The 24,870-nt window shown below is 42.3% G+C and overlaps 1 protein-coding gene across 2 annotated transcripts in view; it reads right to left on the bottom strand.

The window, feature by feature from the left end:
* Positions 1–24,649, bottom strand: part of LOC132891018 (cytochrome P450 2D20-like) — a 31,105-nt gene extending 6,456 nt beyond the window's left edge. For both annotated transcript variants that reach the window (XM_060928457.1, XM_060928458.1), the window contains exon 1: positions 24,539–24,649. In XM_060928457.1, coding sequence (XP_060784440.1) covers positions 24,539–24,568 — 30 coding nt within the window. In that variant the 5' untranslated portion in view covers positions 24,569–24,649. The remainder of the gene's footprint in view (positions 1–24,538) is intronic.
* Between the last annotated feature and the right edge of the window lie 221 nt (positions 24,650–24,870).

Raw genomic sequence — 24,870 nt, 5'->3', positions numbered from 1 at the left:
CGAAAATGATAAATGGTCTTCAAAATTTTAAACAAATAAAAATCTGAAAAATGTGGTGTGCATTAGTATTCAGCCCCCTGTCCTCTAATACCTCTAAATACAATCCAGTGCATTCAATTGCCTTCAGAAGTTGTCTAATTAGTTAATAGAGTCCTACTGTGTGTAATTTACTCTCAGCATAAATACACTTGTTCTGTGAAGGCCTCAGTGGTTTGTTAGAGAACACTGAAGAAAAAACAGCATCATGAAGACCAAAGAACTCACCAGACAGGTCAGGGATAAAGTTCTGGAGAAGTTTAAAGGAGGGTTAGGTTATAAAAAAAAATCCCAAGCTCTGAACATCTCAAGAAGCACTGTTCAATCCATCATTCAAAAATGGAAAAAGTATGGCACAACTGCAAACCTACCAAGACATGGCCGTCCACCTAAACTGACAGAGCGAGCAAGGAGAGCACTGGTCAGAGAAGCAGTCAAGAAGCCCATGATCACTCTGGAGGAGCTGCAGAAATCCACAGCTCAGGTGGGAGAATCTGTGCACAGGACAACTATAAGTCGTACACTCCACAAATCTGGCCTTTTTGGAAGAGTGGCAAGAAGAAAGCCATTGTTGAAAGACAGGCATAAGAAGCCATGTAGGGGACACAGCAAACATGTGGAAGAAGGTGCTTTGGTCAGATGAGACCAAAGTTGAACTTTTTGGCCTAAATGCAAAGCGCTATGTGTGGCAGAAAACTAACACTGCTCATCACCCTGCACACACCATCCCCACTGTGAAACATGGTGGTGCCAGCATCATGCTATGGGAATGCTTTTCTTCAGCAGAGACAGGGAAGCTGGTCAGAGTTGATGGGAAGATGGATGGAGCTAAATACAGGGCAATCCTGGAAGAAAACCTATTGGAGGCTGCAAAAGACTTGAGACTGGGAAGGAGATTCACCTTCCAGCAAGACAATGACCCTAAACATACAGCCAGAGCTACAATGGAATGGTTTAGATCAAAGAATATTCATGTGTTAGAATGGCCCAGTCAAAGTCCAGACCTAAATTCCATTGAGCATCTGTGGCAAGACTTGAAAATTGCTGTTCACAGACGCTCTCCATCCAATCTGGCTGAGCTTGAGCTATTTTGCAAAGAAGAATGGGCAAAAATTTCAGTGTCTAGATGTGCAAAGCTGGTAGAGAGATACCACAAAAGACTTGTAGCTGTAATTTCAGCAAAAGGTGGCTCTACAAAGTATTAACACAGGGGGGCTGAATACTAATGCACACCACATTTTTCAGATGATGATGATGCCCTTTATTGTCACTAGTCACATGTACCAGCGAAATGAGCCATCAACCTGATCATACATATACTACATACAATTGACATAGGGTAGACAGGACAGGAAGACAGGGATAAAGATAAAAAGGAAACACAACATGAGGAGAGATAAGGAAAAAAAAAGAACACCCCCCCACTATCCTCCTGTCAGGAGTACAGTGTGGGAACATTTAAAAAAACCTTTGCATAAGCACAACTACAACACAGGTACACTTTAAACACGGGACTTGAGGGGGGAATCAGGGGTAAGGGGGGGAGGGGAGGAGGTAATCCAGCGCAAGCAAGCAGCCATCCGCTCCTGCAGCCATGAAGGCGCTGGTCACGCACCCGCTTGTCACACTGGGGGTAAAAATGGTGACCGCGGAGAGTTAGAGAGGAATGCGAGGAATGCGAGTGTCTCCCGGCATTGACCTTCAGGGGGAAATGTTTTCTCAGCAACGGCCTGAAACAAGGCCGGTTCTGTCTCAGGGTGCCGAATGTCGATAAGATATGAATTGTTTGGTCTTTCCAGATGCAGTCTTTGCACGTCCTCACCGCTTGTCCATATCTGTCCATTCTATTCAAATTGATCTCCGAAAAACGTATTCCTTGCAAAGCTGAAAGCTGCTCCGAGATAACCGTTTTGTGGTTAAAGTTCTGAATGTCCACAGTCCAAGTGCCAACAGCTTTGCCCACCACTCCAATCATATCGGGCAGCTTTGTGGGGCTTTGAACAGCTGTCACCGTTGTCTGATTTCCTCGATATACCAGGGCAATGCCTATTCCAATCAGCAAAAGTCCTGTAATCATGGTTCCGTATAGGTAGATATCTTCAATGTCCTCCACAGAAAGAATCGCCAGGCACACGACCCACCACTGCTCCCACGCGTCCATCGTGTAACCAGCCGCAAACGTTCTGGCAGGACAAACAGGTTCCCCCGCACCCAAAACTGTGTCAATTTCGTTAGGAGACCAGTTTATCAATTCCATGCTTTTCAGTTTAGAAAGTAATGCAGGAAGAGTCTCTTCAAAATGTACAGCAGACGAGACAAGACACAGAAGCACAAGCAGGGAAAAAAAGGAGGGAATGCGTCCACCTTCCATGGAAGCAGATTTTTTTTTGTTTAAAATTTTGAAGACCATTTATCATTTTCGTTTCACTTCACAATTATGTGCTACTCTGTGTTGGTCTATCACATAAAATCGCAATAAAAAACTTTTAAGTTCGTGATTGTAAGGTGGAAAAATGTGAAAAAGTTCAAGGGGTATGAATACTTTTGCAAGGCACTGTAACAACAACACAAGAAACAAAATATCATCCAAGTCTGGTTATAGCTCCTTCAAATATTCTGCTGCTAAATTATTCAACAGTCTGGATTCTATAGTTAGAAATCATTTTGCTCAAACTATTATGTAGATAACAAAAAATGTTCGAGATTAACTCTAAATTGTCCAGTGTACTCAAGCCTCTAAGTTATTATAATTTTCACACTATATCATAAAGGTTCCATTGTCAATATAAATCGCCATAACTTTTAATATTTTTATCCACATTATTATATTTTTATTTATTCTATTTGTTATTCTATATTTGCCATTAATTACCTCACTCGGGACAGAGTCCACCAGGGGGTGAGGTATTGTTTTTGGTCGGGTTTCTTTGTTTTTTTGTTAAGGATATTACGGGAAAACGGCTAGACCAATCTTCATGAAACTTTCAGGATAGATGGCCATTGGTCTCAAATAGAACCTCCAACATGTTGAGGGTCATCCGGTCAAGGTAACCAAAAAGGTCAAAATCATTTTTGTTGTGTCTACTGCCTTATATAGAGGTGCTAGCCACTATGTCATCATGCTGTAAGAATGTAAGAGTGTAACAACTGCGCACTGCGCATACATGTGTTCCGATTAAAATGGTCGTGAGCAGAGGTGGAAAAACTGGATTGACAAAGTAAAAGTCCTGCTTAGGTTTTCCTTCTGCCTGTGCTCTCAACACAGGTGATTTCACCAATTAGCTCATCAACCTGGCTTAGGGGATGTGGTAATTAGGATCAGCTGGTTCATTGAATTGGCTGGAGCAAAAATGTGGCAGGGTTTTTACTTTCTGCACCCGGGTTTTTCCACCTCTGTCGGTGAGCATATACAATTTGGTTCACCATTCGAAATAAATGGACTAGACTAAAGAAATTGCTTTCAGACAAGTTTATGCTTATTCCAGAGGGAAAGTGTGTTCCACTGAGCTCTAGCGCCAGGCCATTTCCAGGAAATAAGAGTTTCCTGGAAATAAGGTCATGGTGACAGCTTTCGGTTCGGAGGTTTCGGTTTCGAAAACTGTAAGAGGTAAGAGTAGAATAATATAAAGTACAGACACTTGGTATATTTTACTTCTGTGATTTTTAAAATTGTTCATTTTTGGATTATGCTTCATTTTTGTGGCTACTGCCTCATAGAGGAAATTATGCTATATTTACTGTATGGACATGGTATTAGAAAAATTTTTACTTATAAGCCGGAGCCACATGTACCCATAGGGTACCTATTTTTTTTCGCAATATCTTCCTTCATATTCATCATAAGTGCTACCTTGCCCGGTTTGTTTGCCATGCACAGCTTTGATGTAAATAAGTGTCAGCTTATGTCAGCTCCACACTTGCATCCAAGAGGCAGGCCGACAAACGTCACTCCAAGGCACCCACTTACCGAGTAGGTCAATGAGTAATGCTCTCCATGCACCACCTGCCACTTAGTCTCTCGCAAGCTAGCACCCAGGTTCCTTGGACCCATCCTCTTCAAGAAGGTAATCAACCAATGTTCTGTTAGACTCGCATTACCACTCACCATGCGACGTGTTCACCCTATCTTTCATGCATCTCAGCATAAACCTCTGGTCTCCAGTCCTTTGCTACCGGGTGACATTTGTTTTGCCTGGCAAAACAAACCTCACCCAGTTTGTTTGCCATGCACAGCTTTCATGTAAATAAGTGTCAGGTTTGAAACCCTGTGTCTCATAAAGATTATTATTATTATTATTATTATTATTATTATTATTATTATTACAAATATATACAGGCTACAAATTACATTTCCAGTTTCACTGTTTTATGGCTACACTGTTAATGATGGAAATAAATAAATCAGTGTATTATATTACACTATTTAAGCACATACAATTTAGTAAAATGTGTGGATTTGTGTTGATGACACGGTGTCTCAGTTGAAATACTTGATTCTGGAACTGTGAGTGTGCAGCACTGAAGCTCATGTCCCTCAACACAAACCTCCTTATAACTCAGTGACTGTTCTGAAATGCTGAAACAGCTGATACGAAACCTGACAGCTTTCCTCCAAAGTGGCCCAAGGGGATTGGAAAGCAGATAACAAGTAATCCTCTGAATGTGCTCAAATTTGAATTTAATTTAATTTTAGTTATTTACAGTGGTGCTTGAAAGTTTGTGAACCCTTTAGAATTTTCTATATTTCTGCATAAATATGACCTAAAACATCATCAGATTTTCACACAAGTCCTAAAAGTAGATAACGAGAACCCAGTTAAACAAATGAGACAAAAACTATTACACTTGGTCATTTATTTATTGAGGAAAATGATCCAATATTACACATCTGTGAGTGGCAAAAGTATGTGAACCTTTGCTTTCAGTATCTGGTGTGACCACCTTGTGCAGCAATAACTGCAACTAAACGTTTGCGGTAACTGTTGATCAGTCCTGCACACCGGCTTGGAGGAATTTTAGCCCGTTCCTCCGTACAGAACAGCTTCAATTCTGGGATGTTGGTGGGTTTCCTCACATGAACTGCTCGCTTCAGGTCCTTCCACAACATTTTGATTGGATTAAGGTCAGGACTTTGACTTGGCCATTCCAAAACATGAACTTTATTCTTCTTTAACCATTCTTTGGTAGAACAACTTGTGTGCTTAGGGTCGTTGTCTTGCTGCATGACCCACCTTCTCTTGAGATTCAGTTCATGGACAGATGTCCTGACATTTTCCTTCAGAATTCGCTGCTATAATTCAGAATTCACTGTTCCATCAATGATGGCAAGCCGTCCTGGCCCAGATGCAGCAAAACAGGCCCAAACCATGATACTACCACCACCATGTTTCACAGATGGGATAAGGTTCTTATGCTGGAACGCAGTATTTTCCTTTCTCCAAACATAACGCTTCTCATTTAAACCAAAAAGTTCTATTTTGGTCTCATCCATCCACAAAACATTTTTCCAGTAGCCTTCTGGCTTGTCCATGTGATCTTTAGCAAACTGCAGACAAGCAGCAATGTTCTTTTGGAGAGCAGTGGCTTTCTCCTTGCAACCCTGCCATGCACACCATTGTTGTTCAGTGTTCTCCTGATGGTGGACTCATGAACATTAACATTAACCAATGTGAGAGAGGCCTTCAGTTGCTTAGAAGTTACCCTAGGGTCCTTTGTGACCTCACCGACTATTACATGCCTCCATCTTGGAGTGATCTTTGTTGGTCGACCATTCCTGAGGAGGGTAACAATGGTCTTGAATGTCCTCCATTTGTACCCAGTCTGTCTGACTGTGGATTGGTGGAGTCCAAACTCTTTAGAGATGGTTTTGTAACCTTTTCCAGCCTGATGAGCATCAACAACGCTTTTTCTGAGGTCCTCAGAAATCTCCTTTGTTCGTGCCATGATACACTTCCACAAACATGTGTTGTGAAGATCAGACTTTGATAGATCCCTGTTCTTTAAATAAAACAGGGTGCCCACTCACACCTGATTGTCATCCCACTGATTGAAAACACCTGACTCTAATTTCACCTTCAAATTAACTGCTAATCCTAGAGGTTCACATACTTTTGCCACTCACAGATATGTAATATTGGATCATTTTCCTCAATAAATAAATGACCAAGTATAATATTTTTGTCTCATTTGTTTAAATGGGTTCTCTTTATCTACTTTTAGGACTTGTGTGAAAAACTGATGATGTTTTAGATTATATTTAGGCAGAAATATAGAAAATTCTAAAGGGTTCACAAACTTTCAAGCACCACTGTATCTTTAAAGAGCAGCATACACCTTGACACTTCATACAAATTTCAAATCAAACTGAAGAATATCTACAGCAACTAAAGCAAACAAAAAAAAATGGATTCTTTTAAGCATAAACTTTCTTCAAAGGTTCACATTTTTTACAGCCAGGGACCCCGGAACTGAAAATTCACTCTACTGGCTAACTGATTTTTGAAAATAACCCAACTATACAAATATTTGACCCATTATTTAAATGCATTTAAAAAAAAAAAAACACGAAAGGAATATATCAGGTCCAAAATGATATTATTTGTAAGACATTGCTTATTGCTCTCATTTGCACTGACTGTAATAACTCAATAATAAATATAATAACTTTTCTAATGTTGAGTTGTGATTTCCCCAACACTAACATGGAATTAAAAGCCATTAGCATTAATCTTAGTCCAAATAACAGTGGTCAGGCAATGTTGAAGTGACAATTGGTTATTTGTAACTATTTATAATCGCAGTGTTTATAATCTGGTGTCGCCCAGATGAGGATGGGTTCCGTTTTGAGACTAGTTTTCTCAAGGTCTTTTGCTCACATTGTCTCAGGGTTTTTTTGTTTCTTTTTCTTGTCACTGATGCCACTTGCCCACTATGGATCTAAATCTACAAATCTACCAAATTTCTTTTAACTTGTTTTGTGACAATGTCTATTATTAACAGTGTTACACAATTAAAATAGAGTTGATTTGAGCTTACCATTGCCCAAGGTCCATTAGCCAGCTTTACGTTTTCAGTAAATAGCCGAACGTAGACTTTAAGGGTTTCATCGCCATAGTTATAGCGAGTACCAAACAAAACCAGGTAGATGATATTTGATGCTGCATCATGGAACAGAGTCTGAGGATACATGGAGCTTCCTACAAATAGACAAGCTTTGTTGATGTGTTTTTACTTGCTTTGTAAAAGATTTTTTATTGGGCAGCTATAATCAACAGAAACATGATTAATAAAGTAACATGTTGATACCAGCATGCTTGTCCAATTTTGCAACAACGTGTTCAATTTCTCCAAGAATCCTCTTCTCCATAGACTGTTTCCCCAAGCCAAAGTTCCTTAAGGTCATGAGAGCAAAGCGCCGATGCTCCTTCCATTGAAGACCATAATCAGCCATTATGACTCCTGTTTCATTTTACTCATATTAGTAACACACATTAGCACTGCACTAACAATACATTTGTAAAATAAATTTAATACAGTCTGGTGATGAGGGACGAGTGATTGTTTGTCACAGAGCTCACCTTTTCCTTTAGGTAGATCCTTCATCATGGAGTCTGGGCGTCCTGAAAAGTCTGCAGATTTGGTCACCAGAGCTTCTTTTATGGCTTTTAAACCATGAAGAACAACAGCTGGTTTTGTCCCAATATACAGACTGTAAATGTTTCCATATTGCTCAGCCAACTAAACATACAATAATCAACAAATATTATTTCAGCAAAACATACACACATTGCAAATGTGTCATGAGGTAACATGCCTGCTGTTCTGTCATAAGCTGGTTTACATTGTGAGATTTTCAACACAATTTTGTTGTCATAGACAAATCTTCGTAAACCAATTTGATTGTGACAAAAGATGGCTAACGATAAAGTTCTGGCAGTGTTATAAATTCCAACCTCAGAGTGAGATTGCTGCTACAAAACTCATCTGACAACCACCAGTAGGGGGACCCCACTAGCAGACACTGTTGGGTGACTGCACCCTTAGGTGCCCACATGGTTATTTAAAAAAAAAAAAAGCAAACACACTTTCTAGGGTAGACCCCGAAGCTGCCGCCAGGCGCCGCTAAAACCGCCATTTAGAATTTGAGCCGCCGCCAGCCAATAATTTTGTAAGCCAATTTGAGCCGCTATCTAATAAAATTTGGCTGAGCCACTAAGAATTGTGTACATCAAATAATGGGTTTATCCACATCATGAGCTACAAGAAAAGTGATACAAACATGATCAACTGTACACACTAGTAGTAACACAATAGAGACGTATAGGCATACACTGTAGAGATTTAGAACTGATATCACAGCACAGAGAGCCACCACAAGCTTGCCGTTGTGACTACCTGTCTGGCTTCCCGCCCCTCACACTGTTACCACGATACACTGGGGAACCCGGGAACCCACCCAGAGCATCAATCGACTCCGATATCAATGAGATGGCTGCATTCTTTGCCGCTGCTGAGGGAAAGTGTAAAGGTATTTTTTGTTTGTTTGTTTGTTTGTTTGTTTCACATACTTCGAGATTGATAAAAAAAGTACTCCACCACTCTACTTTCATCATAGTAAGATAGCTGCCAGTCCTTCACTGGTCATTGCTAGTGAGAGTAGATAGCTAGATGCCTTCCTCGAACAATCCAGATTAGCTTATTATTAGCATTGAACTACAATCTTGCTAGATTTATATTTACAATGAAGTAAGAGACCAGGGGACCTGTGGTAATTTGCTATTTATTCCCCCCATTTGTTTGATCCGTTCGCCCGGATATATGCCACACAGTGACGTCCAGTATCAGCCATTTGTAGCCATAAACATTTTGGTGGCTGCAGCAGCCATTAAGGTTTTGGCTGAGTCAGCTAGCCAGCCAATAATTTCATCAGCCAGCCATTATCCTGAAAACAAATGGCTTCGGGGTCTATTCTAGGGTGCCCCTATGGTAGATAACACCTGTTTTCTGCACAAGTCTGGATCAAACTGAACATCATAATTTTCTTTAATCATAGATGTATCATCTATCATCTCTGTACAAAAGACCCAAACATGTTTTTAACTCAGATCTTTACAGAGATTATTAATGTTAAGGGTGTCACATCTATGCCAGAAACCACACCAAACTCCACTTAACAGAACACACTGCAGCCTACAAACATGGCCGCCACAGATTACAACACCTACACACCTTCACGTTCACAGTCACCACATTTTTAACCATGCACACCTGTCCATTACTTCACATAATCACAGCTCACAATATGTAGGACTCTCGCTACACACACAATTCTGAAGTAAACACTCTGTGTCATTGCCAGACTTTACCAAGACTTGACTGTTAATATTTCAGTACTCTGGTACACAGTAAAAAATGGAGTATCAATATTGCAGTGTAAACCTATTTTCCTCTGGATAGAGTAGTTATAACACTATGCAGAGTAAAATCGTCTAAATGGTAGTGTCAAAAGTGAGAGTTAATTCCCACTTGCACACAACGACAAAATCTACTCTGCAGGGTGATGATTCCCCGCGAAAATTCTAGAACCGGAGCTCGAGCTGGCATCGCATGTTGGAAGTCGTCTCTCTCCCTGTGTGGTAAGTTTGTTTGAATATTTTTAAGTTTTTGCCGTCTATATAGGTATTTTACCATTTACGACCAACATTTTGCAATATATTGATGCTGATGCTGATGCTGATTAGTGTTGCCACCTGTCCCGGTTTTTCCTGATTGTCCCGGATTTTCATGGTCTGTCCCGGAAAAAAAAAAATCCGGGACACTGAATGTCCCGGTTTTTTGTACATAATGGGCAAAATGTGTATTTCAACTTGCGAGCCAGCTGAGAACCAGTTTGCTTTTCCGAGCTCGCCGTGCTAAGCGGAGCCACGTCATTACGTTGCTGAATACGTCATTACGTCGCTGTATACGTCACTTACTATGCTGTGTTTGCATAAACCTTGGCGCGAATATCAAAGCAAAAACACGGAAGAAGCAGCAGCAGCAGCAACAACAATAATAATGATGATGGCTGACTTCGCATTTGTACAGCTGCGGCTTCTCGTCGCTTAAAAATGGCGATCTTTCACGGTCTTGTTATTGTTGTTGGTCTTAACAACTCCGCCCCCCCGCTGACGTAAGCGGTTCTTTCCTCTGGCCCAGCAGAGAGTTGGTGCTAGCCTGGAACCGGTTTTTCTGGCCCCAGAGCCAGATCTTTGTCAGTGGAAACAGAAAACCCAGTTCCAAACTAAACACTGGCCCCGAACCAGCCCTGGAACTGCTTTGGTGGAAATGGGGCAATGGAGGATGCTTGGACTGATAAAAGAAACAGACTCTCTGTTGCAATGGTGAAGGCTGAGCTTCAAGTCAGGCTAAACTTTCAGTTGTCCTGTACTGAGTTCAAGACATTCATTGAAAATCAGCCAGGACTCATAGCAGCAGCAAAGAAAAACACCAAATATAAATGGAAGATTAGGTAAGGTTTTGGTGAATTAAATGAAATCCAAATAGTCTTATCTGCCTACTCCTGTATGTACTGTATGTGCCCAGTTATATGTCCTCCTATGTATTTGTTTAGCCAAGAGCAGCAGAGGCACAGGCAAGCACAAGCAAAGCACACACCACACTCTAAGCAATCAGGTAAACTGTTTGACACTACACCTTACATTGTTACATTCAGGTATTCTTAGATACAATGAAAAATTAGATTTATTTTTATTCCACATAAGCAAACAAACAACTTAATTATGTATTCCCCTTTTACCTGTGCCCACTACTGCCCCCAGGTGTCCACAACCAAAAACTGTTGGAAATAAACCAAAATAATGAAGACCTGCTATATTATGTAAAGCAATTAACTAAACAAATAACTAGCAAAAGCGTCATTTTTACTAATTAGAGCAATACAATTTCAGCGTAGAAGGGCGATTTTTGTCTTGGGTTAGATGTGTGAAGGGCGCCGTTGCTTACAAGCAAAAAGGTCGATTGGATGGTCGAAATGTCCAGGATTTTTGTCAGACACAGGTGGCAACCCTAATGCTGATGATAGACAATTGTAGGTGTATTAAGTTAAATTAGGCATGCATAGGTGTAGGCTAGTTAGCTAATCAATATTTCTCACAGACTTAAAATCCAGATGCATTCGACTGCAATACTACGTCAAGGTTTTGGAAGTAATGAATAGTTGATTTAAATGAAAACAAAATCCGACTGCATTTGTTTGTTGATGCCATGCGATATGGTGAGAATTTAAGTTGTTCAGTCGTGTTGGTGACGTTGGGTTAACATACCAAAATGTAAGCTAGCTAGCTTGACAACGTGGTTTCTGCCCAATGCCATATTAAAATAGCATTAGCATTGCAACGGTTCACAAGTTCACTTGACAACGTGCCCAATGATTTGCAAGGTGTTATGTTCTCGTGCTTAATTTGTGCCTCTGAAACCAGAAATAGTCGAGTGATGTCAACATAATGACGAAGAAAGTCATTAAGACAATGCTAGTTTTGGGAATCGGTTACAGTGAAGTGTTGCTGAGTTTAATGGTAATTTGTAGATTTGAGAGTTTCATCTAAGTGCACATCGTTCTCATACAGATTAGCATGCTAAGCGGAGAATTAGCATGCTAATCTGTATGAGAACGATGTGCACTTAGGGCATGATAAAAGAAAGAAGCGAATGCATGATAATGAACAACGCGAGCAGCAGTCAGGTAGGCAAGGCACCTTAACTGCTCTCACTGACCTGATTCATTTCGCACAAGAGTGAGAAACTTGCTAAACACTGCCGAGTTAAAGCGTGCCCAAGTCTTCGATGTTGTCAGTACACATGCGTTGTAAACTAGGGTTTACTGTCAAGTTAACTGTTGTTTTTGAATCGTTCAGTAGTTGAGAACCTTCAGGTGCTGACTAGCGCTTCGCTTAGCCGGTGCAACTTTCGTCAGTGCTATCGAATCAACAGAGGAGAAAATGTGAGTGGGAGCCGAAGAGGTGCTTTGTTGTCAACGCTTTACAGTTGGTTTGAAAAGTTGTAGAAGTTGAGAGCCATCTGCTGATTAGCGTAGTTTTTCCGGTGCAAGTTTGGTCAGTGCAATCCAATCAGTTGAGGAGGGGAGGGACAGTATGAGAGGAAAGGGTGTCGGCTCGCGCTGTTGTGTTTGTGTGTGACTGCTTGCCTGTGAGGCTGTTTGAATGTAGTTGGACTTGATGAGAGTTTTGTTTAGCCGGTGCAGCTGTGTGTGTGTGTGTGTGTGTGTGTGTGTGTGAGAGAGAGAGAGCCTGTGATTGCATGCTGCAATTAGGAGCAATCTGTCTGTCTCCCCATGTTTTGCTGAATAATGTTATAAATGCAATCACTTATTACAATAATATGGAGCTTAACCCAGCCATGTATCAATTATTTTAAGGTTTACATAAAAAAATCAGAGGGCTGTGAATCAGATGGGATTTGCCATTATTCACCCTAAAATTGCTTAGAATGCAGAAATACAAAATCTTATGGGGGACTTTGCACAGTTCTGTTTAATAACATAAAACATTCATTATCTCTGTTGTTGGTTGTGTCTGAGTTTAAATATCTTTTGACAAGGCCCTCCAACTGTGTGAGAGTGTGTGTGTGTGAATACGTTGATGGGTATTAACAGTTATTCGACCTTTCTCAAATTTAACAGAAAATGCTGCTGCGTGTCTCATTTGGTGGAGTGCAGAAGTACATCAAGATGCCTGAACTGACGTTTGGTGATTTCTTGAGAGAAGGTTAGGCAGCTGGGCCATAGAAGGTTCACGCTGCACGCTGCATGCTGCACACTACACGCTACACGCGTGTAAAGAAAAGTGGACAAACGTAGCATGACTTGCTCTGGGCCATAGAACGGCGTTCACGTTGCACGCTGCACACTTCACGCGTGAAGCGTGAAATGAACATGCACACTTTTTTCTAGGCGTGAAGATGGAAATTCCAGTCAATGCATGCGGTCACCGCCGCGCCAGCCAATCAGAACGGGTCTAGGGAGATAACTCTATGCTTTCAGGGGAAAACTTCAGAAAAAATATAATTGAATGGTATAATTGAAAAATAGTTCTTCATCGGGATTGTCAAGCAGATTATAGAATGTTCGGTGAAATTCACCACGGGTTTCTCTCAGAAGGAAGTGTTCTCTGCTCCAAATTCTGTTCCTTTTTCTCTTCCTCTGTCTCAGTAAAAGCAGAATGAGGCAATCGTCGTCATCCGAAGAGTCCATATTGTTGGTTACTCGGTCAAAGTAGAACAGACGCAACACGTGAACATCCAAGCATGAAGTTTAATGGCCCAGGGTCCGGTTCTTCACGTGAACGTGTAGCGTGTAGCGTGCAGCATGCAGCGTGCAACGTGAACCTTCTATGGCCCAGCAGCCTTAGTCACATAATTTGGATTGAAAGTAGCTTAATGTGTTCAAGTGGTGGCATACTGCAATTATTTCTCATCAGAACATTTTGTGCACTGTTTATTTTTTTACTCTAGTGAGTCTGAAATTTAACATCCCTGAAGACAGACGGTTGGACCTCAAAGTTTATGACCAGTCTAACACAGAGGTAGACTGTGAGGTTTTTGAGGAGCTCATAAAAGAGTTCCATGGACCTTTCCTAGTTTCATTGGCCAATGAAGCACCTGGTAATTGTTGCCTACTTGCATATGATTTACACACACATCATTTAGGTGGAAGTGTTGAACTATGTAATAATTGTGTTAATATTTTCCAATGCTCAGGTAACCCTCAGTTCACATCATCTCCACGGTCTACTGCATCTGATGACACAGTGATCCTCAACTCCTCCCAGCTTGACCCAGCTGAGGAACCCATTGCAGCCCAAGGCAGTCAACCTAAAAGGCCTTGCCACATCAACTATGAAGCAAAAGCTGTGAGTGTGTGGGTGGATAGGGGGTTTAATTTGCATACGGTGCATCATGTTTGTTTCAGAATTACCAAGTGTTTTTCAAAATACATTACTGCACATGTTATCTTTTAGCTGATTGAAAAAATCCTGACTGCAAAGCCTGGAGGTGACCGTATCATGGAGGAGTATGCAAAAACAAAATCAATCACAGATTCAACCAGAAGACGGCTCATCAACATACTTACCGCAGAAATGACGGAAACACATGGGTAAGTATGGGTCAAATGTGTTATCATGAGACATTTAAACATTATTGCAATTATTGTTTCGGTTATGTTGTTCAATGTTATCTAATAATGTTGATTATTGAATACACCAGGACCTCGCCGCCCCGGAGTGTGAAAGTGATGTATGCACAGGGGATTATCGCTCTGTTTCCATATCTTGAAGACCCATATTCACAGAATGGCTATGTAAGTAAAGGTTTTACAATATATTTGCCCTTCAAACTGTTGCTCGTATGAATGTATGTATACATCATACTGTGCATACATTATACATAGGAACACTACTACGATCCGGAAAGTGGTTCAGGATACATGGCATGGCAGTTGAAGACCATTCAACGAAAAGCTTCAGAGGAAAGAGGTCCAGCAGGTAGATCTCCTTAAGGTAATATTTATCATGATGGTGAATTATCAACCTGTGAAATGTGTTTAAAGGAGGATATAAAACTGTGTAGTTCTAAACAGCAACAACAAAATTGTTTTGTTCTAAAGTTGGCGGGCCAGGCCATGGACGTACTAGACCCTTTACTGCCGAAGTCCTGACTGATGAGGAAGTGGAATCCGCTATCGCTGTGTTGAGACATTCTGCTGATGAGGAAACCATCCATCAAAAGATGAAAATCACCTTCAGTTATCGCCACGCGATAGTCAATGATCCTGACAAATCAGCAGAGGTCTTCTCAGCTTTTCCACGGTTCCTGGACACACCAGGACTGGTAAGACATCTACATTCATTGAAGAGTGAGACATATTGTAAAATGTAGCACAAGGTACCAACTCCAGTTGTCCTCCTTTTTCTTTTTTTCTTTTTCAAATTACAGGTAGAGCAGGACTTCAGACTGATGTTTGGCGAGCAGACTGCCAATAAGTTCCTGGAGAGATGGCCTACCACTTTCAAAGCAAGAGTCATTAAGGAAAGCCATGGACTGGTCCCCTCCACAGACCTTCTTGATTTGATGCACAATGCTGAGACATCCACTGAAGTTGAAAATGGTAAGTCTTTGAATGTGGAGAAGTGTGTTGCTAAATATATTGAGGACGGTGGAAAATTATGGCTCAATGTTAACATGATAGTTGTTGGCCTTTAGGCTGGGACAGTGACATGTCTGCCATCATACTGCTGCTACATCTGCTACCGCCATCCGCACAGGGACGAAAGAGGCCAGGGAAGATATCAGCATCTAATGCAGTAGATCACCTCATCAAATTCCAAAAGGTACACTAGACTAATATTTCATAATTAATCAACCCATCATCCATCCCACCACCCCTCCACCCTATCAACAACACTTCATACCCCATACATCACACCACCCCTCACCCCACCCTTGCCAACAACACCACATACCCTCAAACATCACCCCACTATCCCCCACCCCACCATTTAACACCACACCCTCTCAAACATCACACCACTGTACAGCCCACAGACACACCTCAAACACCACCTCACCTCACATTTATCACTCCCCCCCCAACCCCCACACGCACAGCCTCAAACATTAGTCCACTATCGAGCCCACATCTTCAAACATTACTCCTCTACCCTTACACTTTCTAACATCATTTTACACCCGGTCACCCTCACTGTACTACCTCAGGCCAACACCACTCCACATCACACCCTCAAACCTGAGTCCACCGCTAGTAATTCTATGCATGTGACATAACATACTTAAATCCTTAAATTGTTTAGAGTTGAGAGTGATGTCAATTGTTGAGAGGGATGTTATTGTTCTAATAAATAGTGTTGTTGAATGTGTTTTGTCATAGACGTGAACAAGCCTGCAGCAGCATCTAGACAACATCACTCAAAGCCGTCAGCCCTACCTCCTTGCACAGGGACCCACAAAAAGCAGCATTCACTCCTTCTTCATTGCCATCGATAAGCACGCACTTCCATGCCAAGCCACCACCTCAGTCGGAGCCCTGGATGAACTCTTCAGGGCCCACTTTGTCTTTGGCACATCTTACAGTCCTGTCTTGAACAACTTTTTCACTTTTCTCCAAACTTCCATTTACAACATTGACGTAGGGAAAACTAAGGAAACGCCAAGAATTGCAGAGTTGCGAGCTAGAATGATGCGTTAGATTCAATTAAACAATGAGGTGCTTTCTTTGCAGTAATGATCTTGGTGAAGCAAACAATCTTGTAAAGCATCTCAAAGTAATACATGGACTCTGTACGGGAAGGACTCTTTATCTTCAATGTGGCCAAGTGGGATGCTCATGTTTTTTCAATAGTTTTTCTGGTTTTAGGAAGCATCTGAACAAGTGCCATGTGAATAGTGCGTGTGATGTTATTGCTGATGCTGAACCACCACACTGTCAAAGTGTTTGGGATAGTGGTAATGCAAATCCAGCAGAAGAGCCATATGAGGCAGAGGTTGAGTCAGAGCCAGCATTATCCTCACAGCACCTTGTAAATAGTTGTGCCTCTGTCATTTCAGATCTAAAGGCAGCAGGTGTTGCCCAGTCTGTTGTTAATTCTGTTGTGACTTCTTTGGAGGATATTGTGCAGGACATTCATGAGCAGGCAAAAGAGTCAGTCATCCAGTGTGTATTTCGCGATCAAAGAGAAACTGAAACATGCAAAAATGTTGAGGAATGTCTTAACCAATTAGAGAATCCGTTTACAGCTCTTAATTCAGAATACAAACAGTCAAAATTGATGACCAGCAAGTGGGAAACTGTAGAACCAGTAGAGCTTGTAATTGGCTCAAGATTTGACTTGAGGCTGAACAAAAAGACAGGAACATATGACCAAGTAGTAGTTAAAGACACAGTTATGTATATTCCAATTTTATTGACATTAAAATCCATATTCAAAAGTGAACACGCCAGAGAAATGCTCAGAAGTCCACATATTAGTGATTCAAAACTCAGATATTTGTGACAGATCTTTCTTCAACACTCATCCTCTATTTTCATCAGAGAGACACACTATACAGATACAAATGTTTTATGACGACTTTGAGATTGCCAACCCCTTGGGTTCCAAGAGGGGAGTTCATAAAATGGGTGGAATCTATTTTACTTTGAGGAATTTCTCACCAAAGTGGAATTCCATTTTGGCCAATGTACATCTTTGTGCCTTGTTTCATGCGGCGGATGTAAAGCGTTACAGTTTTAGTGCAGTTTTAGATCCTATTGTTCGTGATCTCAAACAGTTAGAGAGTGATGGCATTGATATTCCATTGTATGGTGGTTGTGTTTGTGGCAGTGTTATACAGGTCACTGGAGATAATTTAGGCCTAGATAGTTTGTTTGGTCTGGTTGAGAGTTTCAGTGCAAGGTATTGCTGTAGATTTTGTTTAGCTGAAAAAGAGGACTTCCAAACTGAATTCTCTGAAGAGGCTCCAAAAATTGTGTTGCGCACCAAAGAGGCCCACAGTGCTCACTGCCAAGAAATGGCAAATAAGCCCTCTCTTCCTTATGTATTTGGTGTCAAGAGATCATGCTTACTGAATTCACTTACATATTTTCACACAACTGAGAACTACTCAGTTGATGTTATGCATGATCTGTTAGAAGGTGTCGTACAGTTTGAATTAAAGCAGCTGTTTTTGTATTTGGAAGAACATATTACACCGGCAGAACTGAATTTAAGAATATTAAGTTTTGATTATGGTTTCACCGAGAGATGTAATAGGCCAGTGGCTGTGAATTTAAGTGCAGAGTCTAATGATTTGGGACTAAACGCAATTCAGTCATGGTGCTTGCTGAGGAATGTTCCCCTTTTATTTGGAGATTTGGTAGCCTCTACAAACCAAAACTGGACCCTGCTTATTTTGTTATTACAGATAGTAAACATTGTATTCTCTCCGATGTTATCTCAAGGCCTGTGTGTGTTTTTGAAACATTTGATCATTGAACATCACAAACTGTTTAAGGAGGTATATCCTCAGAAAAAACTTTTAGCAAAGCACCATTTCCTGATACATTATCCTCGTTGCATTCAGAAAATAGGACCTGTACTCCATAGCTGGTGCATGCGTTATGAAGGTAAACACAATTTTTTCAAGAAACAGCTGAAGTCCTTTAAAAATGTCACAAAAACGTTGGCCAAAAAGCACCAAAATCATATGGCACACAAGTGGCGATCCTCAACAACCTTTATTCGCTTGGACATTGGTCCAGGAAAAAGTGTGCCTTTAAATATGATCAGTGGTGGTTCAGTGATTGCTATGCAGATGAAAATGTCCAATTGTGATAAGGTAATTAAAGTAACGTGGGCTAAGCACAATGGGTATGTATACCGCCGACACCTAGTCATTTGTGGTGAAGTTCTTAATGAAATGCCTCTGTTTTATCAGATTGAATCAGTTGTGATCATACAGGACAAACCGGTGCTGCTCACCATACCTTTATTTACAGTAGCTTTTCAAGAACATTTCTTTGCTTATGAAGTGACTCAGACAAAGCAAGATTTTGTTGCTTTTCATGTTGATGATCTTCCTTATCCAAGACCTTTTGATATACAAATGTCATGTGGAGAGAATGACACCACTATGTACATTGTCCCATATTGTTATCTCTGAGGAGTTATTAGGAAATAAATGGTGCTACAGTACTTTGATTGTCTGTATTGTCTTTTATTATAGCAGTTAAAAACATTACTATTTCAATAATATAAAATGAAATAAATATACACTATATAGTGTAATTTAAGAATGGAAACTACTCTATGTAGTGAAATAAATTTACTCTGGCAGTGTAAAGAGAAGTGTTTTTACACATTTCATTGTTAATTTTGACACAATATAGAGTCAGATTAACTCTGAAAATCTTACACTATCTATAGTGTTAAATATTTTTACACACCTCATTGTTAATTTTGTTACAAAATAGAGTAAAATTAACTCTAAAAATCTTACACTGGCTATAGAGTAAATTTTACACTGATTTTGAGTGGGACCAAAAGTTATCTGACAGAGTTAAATTCAACTCTTAAAGAGTAAAATTGACACTATGATTTTTACTGTGCAGGGAAAGGAAAATACTTGTATACTTAACTCGTACATAAAACATACATAAACACTTACAACATGTTGTGATATTGTCCATTGTAAGTGCTGTACAAACTAAATGTGTTGAGGTACAAAATGTGTGTGAGTGAGAGAAAGTGTTACACTGATGTAACACATGACATAGATGAGGTGTAGTGCATGAGTGGTGTGTGTGAGAGAGAGAGAGAGAGAGAGAGAGGGGGAAAGTATGTGCACTGCATATAGATATAGATGAGCTGTCGTCAGGGCCGGAGTGGGCCCTGTTTTCAGTCCGGGAGTTTAATTCACATTCAGGCCACTTTGAAATGGAGGAGGAATTTGAGTACATTAAAAAAGATAAAACAAATAACTGTTCTTTCAGGCGGCACGGTGGTGTAGTGGTTAGCGCTGTCGCCTCACAGCAAGAAGGTCCTGGGTTCGAGCCCCGGGGCCGGCGAGGGCCTTTCTGTGTGGAGTTTGCATGTTCTCCCCGTGTCCGCGTGGGTTTCCTCCGGGTGCTCCGGTTTCCCCCACAGTCCAAAGACATGCAGGTTAGGTTAACTGGTGACTCTAAATTGAGCGTAGGTGTGAATGTGAGTGTGAATGGTTGTCTGTGTCTATGTGTCAGCCCTGTGATGACCTGGCGACTTGTCCAGGGTGTACCCCGCCTTTCGCCCGTAGTCAGCTGGGATAGGCTCCAGCTTGCCTGCGACCCTGTAGAAGGATAAAGCGGCTAGAGATAATGAGATGAGATGAACTGTTCTTTCACAATGCTTTTATTTGGTTTAAATTCAGGTAGTGACAGTATGTTGTTCGTCGTTCTCTGCATTACTTTAGGGTTAATAAAACTTCCATTACGCAGTAGTTTAATGACCACAAATGTAATGCAGAGACCGACGAACAATTTCATCTAGTATGAGACGGGGCTCCACTTAAAATTGGATGGTGTGTGGCCGCGTGTCTAATCCACATATACATTTATCTGTGTCACCAACATGTCCCAAAGTTCCTTAGTGAAAATATTTGAAAACACATCCAAAGGACATGCATCTTCAGAAATCGGCATCTTCGGCCCGGGTGTGGGAATGAACTTTTACATCGGGGGCGAAATCCAGCTGACTGCCACTCCAAATAGCAAAGCAGCGAGTATGGCTGATTGTTTCACGTTATTTAAGACGAATTACACAACACATTTTTAGTCACATAGTCTTAAAATAACGAAAGCACCCATCTCGCGTGCATTTGAACCAATGCTTGTGCATTACATGCCGCATACGCCTCGAAAATAATGGCAAATCAACAATGCTGGGTACTCAGCAACCGGCAGATAAAGCGTGAGGGCGCATTAGGCAACTCAAAAATGGTTAAATGAAATGTAGGCTAAAGCAAGTGTTCGATTCTGCTTAGAATATTGGCATACGCATACACCTCTTCTAAGTTATATATTTAACAACAATTATTTAACATCAAATATGACTTCTAGGCCTATGTGTTCATAACCACAATGTGCGCACGCCTGTGGAAATGCACGGTGTGACAGCGAGATGAAATAGGCTGGATGAGGAAATAACGCGCAACAGCACATTTGGGACCTGTTCATCTAAAATTGTTAATAACTGGGATGTAAAGCAATGTCCAGTTCTTCTTAGAATTAAGACATACACCACATCTATACCGTGTAAATTGCGAGATTTCACATGACATCAAAAAGCTGAATTGACATCGCAAACTATCGACACATTATAGGCCTAGCATAGACTGATAAAATCGACAAACAGGGTTATCATACTCCATATCTTTCGTAACCTACCAGCTGGTCTTGAGAACATATCTGTCAATTTGGCACATTTTGCTACCACCCCACCTCCTTCCTTTTTTTAAGCTTCGCCCTTTCGGTTCCACCTGGCCTCTTTCTGCCCTCCATCACTGACGCGCGCTGTTTCACGCCAATGTTGTTTAAGTTCCCTGCAATACAGAGGAGGAGTCTTGGACCAAACCAACTGCAATAGAGGGGAGGGGAGAATTTCCTTATTTGGTAGCGCCTATTTAATCTGCTGCGATGCTGTCGGCGTCTGGGCTGCCATGTGAAAATGCAGAGTGCAGTTGAATTGATGATTAATGCAAGAATAAGATCAGTGACCAAAATTAGTGAAAATTATTTTCCCCATGCTCCAAGCAGGCCACCATTGATGGTTTGGGCCGGGGATGGTCCCGGCTAAATATAGGGCCACCCCGGCATTGGCTGTAGTAGACAAATTGTGTGTGTGTGTGTGTGTGAGAGAGAGAGTGTATGTTCAGAGTGCATGAGTGTTGTGTGTGTTATATGTGAATATAGAAATGTAGTGCATGAGTGGTGTGTGTGTGCGTGTGTGTGTAAGAGAGGATGTGTGTTGAGAGTGCATGAGTTGTATCTTATAGTGAGTGAGAGAAAGACAGTGTGTTAAGAGAGTGAAGTACGTGTTCATATATGAGAGAGAGAGAGAGAGAGAGAGAGAGAGAGAGTTAAGACAGTGCATGAGTGTTACATTTAAATATAAAAATTTAGTGCATGAGTTGTGTGTGTGTGTGTGTGTGTGTGTGTGTGTGTGTGTGTGTGTGTGTGTGTGTTGAGAGTGTATGAATGTTACATGTAAATATAGAAATGTAGTGCACAAACTGCGTGAGAGTGAGATAGTGTGTTAAGAGAGTGCATAAGTGTTGTGTATGAGTGAGTGTGTTACATGTACCGTAAATATAGAAATGTGGTGCATGAGTGGTGTGTGTGTGTGTGAGAGAGTGAGACAGACAGTGTGTTAAGAGAGTGCATAAGTGTTGTGTATGAGTGGTGTGAGAGAGAGAGGGGTAGGGGGAGAGTGTGTGTTGAGAGAGAGGGGTAGGGGGAGAGTGTGTGTTGAGAGAGAGGGGTAGGGGGAGAGTGTGTGTTGAGGGAGACGGGTAGGGGGAGAGTGTGTGTGTGTGAGAGAGGGGTAGGGGGAGAGTGTGTGTGTTGAGAGAGGGGTAGGGGGAGAGTGTGTGTTGAGAGAGAGGGGTAGGGGGAGAGTGTGTGTGTTGAGAGAGAGGGGTAGGGGGAGAGTGTGTGTTGAGAGAGAGGGGTAGGGGGAGAGTGTGTGTGTTGAGAGAGAGGGGTAGGGGGAGAGTGTGTGTTGAGAGAGAGGGGTAGGGGGAGAGTGTGTGTGTGTGAGAGAGGGGTAGGGGGAGAGTGTGTGTTGAGAGAGAGGGGTAGGGGGAGAGTGTGTGTTGAGAGAGAGGGGTAGGGGGAGAGTGTGTGTTGAGGGAGAGGGGTAGGGGGAGAGTGTGTGTTGAGAGAGAGGGGTAGGGGGAGAGTGTGTGTTGAGAGAGAGGGGTAGGGGGAGAGTGTGTGTTGAGAGAGAGGGGTAGGGGGAGAGTGTGTGTGTTGAGAGAGAGGGGTAGGGGGAGAGTGTGTGTTGAGAGAGAGGGGTAGGGGGAGAGTGTGTGTTGAGAGAGAGGGGTAGGGGGAGAGTGTGTGTTGAGAGAGAGGGGAAGGGGGAGAGTGTGTGTTGAGAGAGAGGGGTAGGGGGAGAGTGTGTGTTGAGAGAGAGGGGAAGGGGGAGAGTGTGTGTTGAGAGAGAGGGGTAGGGGGAGCGTGTGTGTGTGTGTGTGTGTGTGTGTGTGTGTGTGTGTGTGTGTGTGTGTGAGAGAGAGAGAGAGAGAGAAGGGTAGGGGGAGAGTGTGTGTTGAGAGAGAGGGGTAGGGGGAGAGTGTGTGTTGAGGGAGAGGGGTAGGGGAAGAGTGTGTGTTGAGAGAGGGGTAGGGGGAGAGTGTGTGTTGAGAGAGAGGGGTAGGGGGAGAGTGTGTGTTGAGGGAGAGGGGTAGGGGGAGAGTGTGTGTTGAGAGAGAGGGGTAGGGGGAGAGTGTGTGTTGAGGGAGAGGGGTAGGGGGAGAGTGTGTGTTGAGAGAGAGGGGTAGGGGGAGAGTGTGTGTTGAGGGAGAGGGGTAGGGGAAGATTGTGTGTTGAGAGAGAGGGGTAGGGGGAGAGTGTGTGTTGAGGGAGAGGGGTAGGGGAAGAGTGTGTGTTGAGAGAGAGGGGTAGGGGGAGAGTGTGTGTTGAGAGAGAGGGGTAGGGGGAGAGTGTGTGTTGAGGGAGAGGGGTAGGGGAAGAGTGTGTGTTGAGAGAGAGGGGTAGGGGGAGAGTGTGTGTTGAGAGAGAGGGGTAGGGGGAGCGTGTGTGTGTGTGTGTGTGTGTGTGTGTGTGAGAGAGAGAGAGAGAGAGAGAGAGAGAGAGAGAGAAGGGTAGGGGGAGAGTGTGTGTTGAGAGAGGGGTAGGGGCAGAGTGTGTGTTGAGAGAGAGGGGTAGGGGGAGAGTGTGTGTTGAGAGAGAGGGGTAGGGGGAGAGTGTGTGTTGAGAGAGAGGGGTAGGGGGAGCGTGTGTGTGTGTGTGTGTGTGTGTGTGTGTGTGTGTGTGTGTGTGTGTGTGTGAGAGAGAGAGAGAGAGAAGGGTAGGGGGAGAGTGTGTGTTGAGAGAGAGGGGTAGGGGCAGAGTGTGTGTTGAGAGAGAGGGGTAGGGGGAGAGTGTGTGTTGAGAGAATGCATGAGTGTTGTGTATGTATGAGTGTGACAATTATTAATCAATGTGTACTCCCACCAGTAACACACAACATCTCACACACATTAATATAAACATCACACATCTCTATATTTTCTCTCTGTCTATCTAGTATCTATCTATGTGTGCACACAGCACAAATCCCACTGTAGCCGGATATCTATAAAGACGCATATTTATCTATACGGTTGCATTTACATGTAAACGAAGGTTTCAGACACTGAAAATGGATACTTTTGAAAACCCCGGGCAGAGTGGAGATTTCTGGAAACTCGGGAGATTTCTGGAAACTCTGAATTGTCTGAGGACAGAATTGTAACTGTATGTCTACAAAGTGAGAAAACTTGAAGAGAGTATAAGAGATGAATAACTTACATCCCAAATTAATCGCACGTTCACGTAGTTCGTAGGTTGTTCTGTTGTCGGACAAGAGCATGACTATCTGATACCACCACCGTCACGACAACCTGCTCATCCACCTGCTGCTTGAATGCGCCAAATGTTTGTGTGCTACGGTAATATGCATCCCCGCAGAAACCAAATAGGCAGAACAAAAATCCAGAGGGCGAACTAACATTTCGTGGGACATATTGGTTTTATAAATTTTATTGTCCGGCCCTGGGGTGGCCAGGGCAGGGCGAAGGCGTGCCCTGGGGTGGTCACGGCCTCCCCGGCCACCCCTTAGCTCCGCCCCTGCAAACCATTCATTAACTGCTTCCACAAATGATCACATTTTTAACAGATAATATTAAATTGTACCTTCTCAAAGTCTTTCAGAGGATTTTTCATGTTAAAATGAAACAAGTTCCCGAATATAGGAATAGGTTGTGGTCCAGGAGGGAAGTTCTTGGGTCTCTGGATCCTGATGAAGAGGAAGAGGAGGCAGACACAAACAACAGCCAGAATCCAGGAACCCAGCATGATGACTGCTGTACTGCTGCTCTATACTCTACAAACCTCTGGAATGACAGGTCCTTATAGCAAAGAGAGTTTGTTAATCATTTACAGAGCAATGTAACAGAACAAGGCAGCACGGTGGTGTAGTGGTTGGCACTGTTGCCTCACAGCAAGAAGGTTCTGGGTTTGACCCC

This window comes from Neoarius graeffei, chromosome 8 (genome assembly GCF_027579695.1).
Source record: "Neoarius graeffei isolate fNeoGra1 chromosome 8, fNeoGra1.pri, whole genome shotgun sequence".
NCBI classification, from domain to species: domain Eukaryota; kingdom Metazoa; phylum Chordata; class Actinopteri; order Siluriformes; family Ariidae; genus Neoarius; species Neoarius graeffei.
This window is presented reverse-complemented; position numbering and strand designations above follow the sequence as displayed.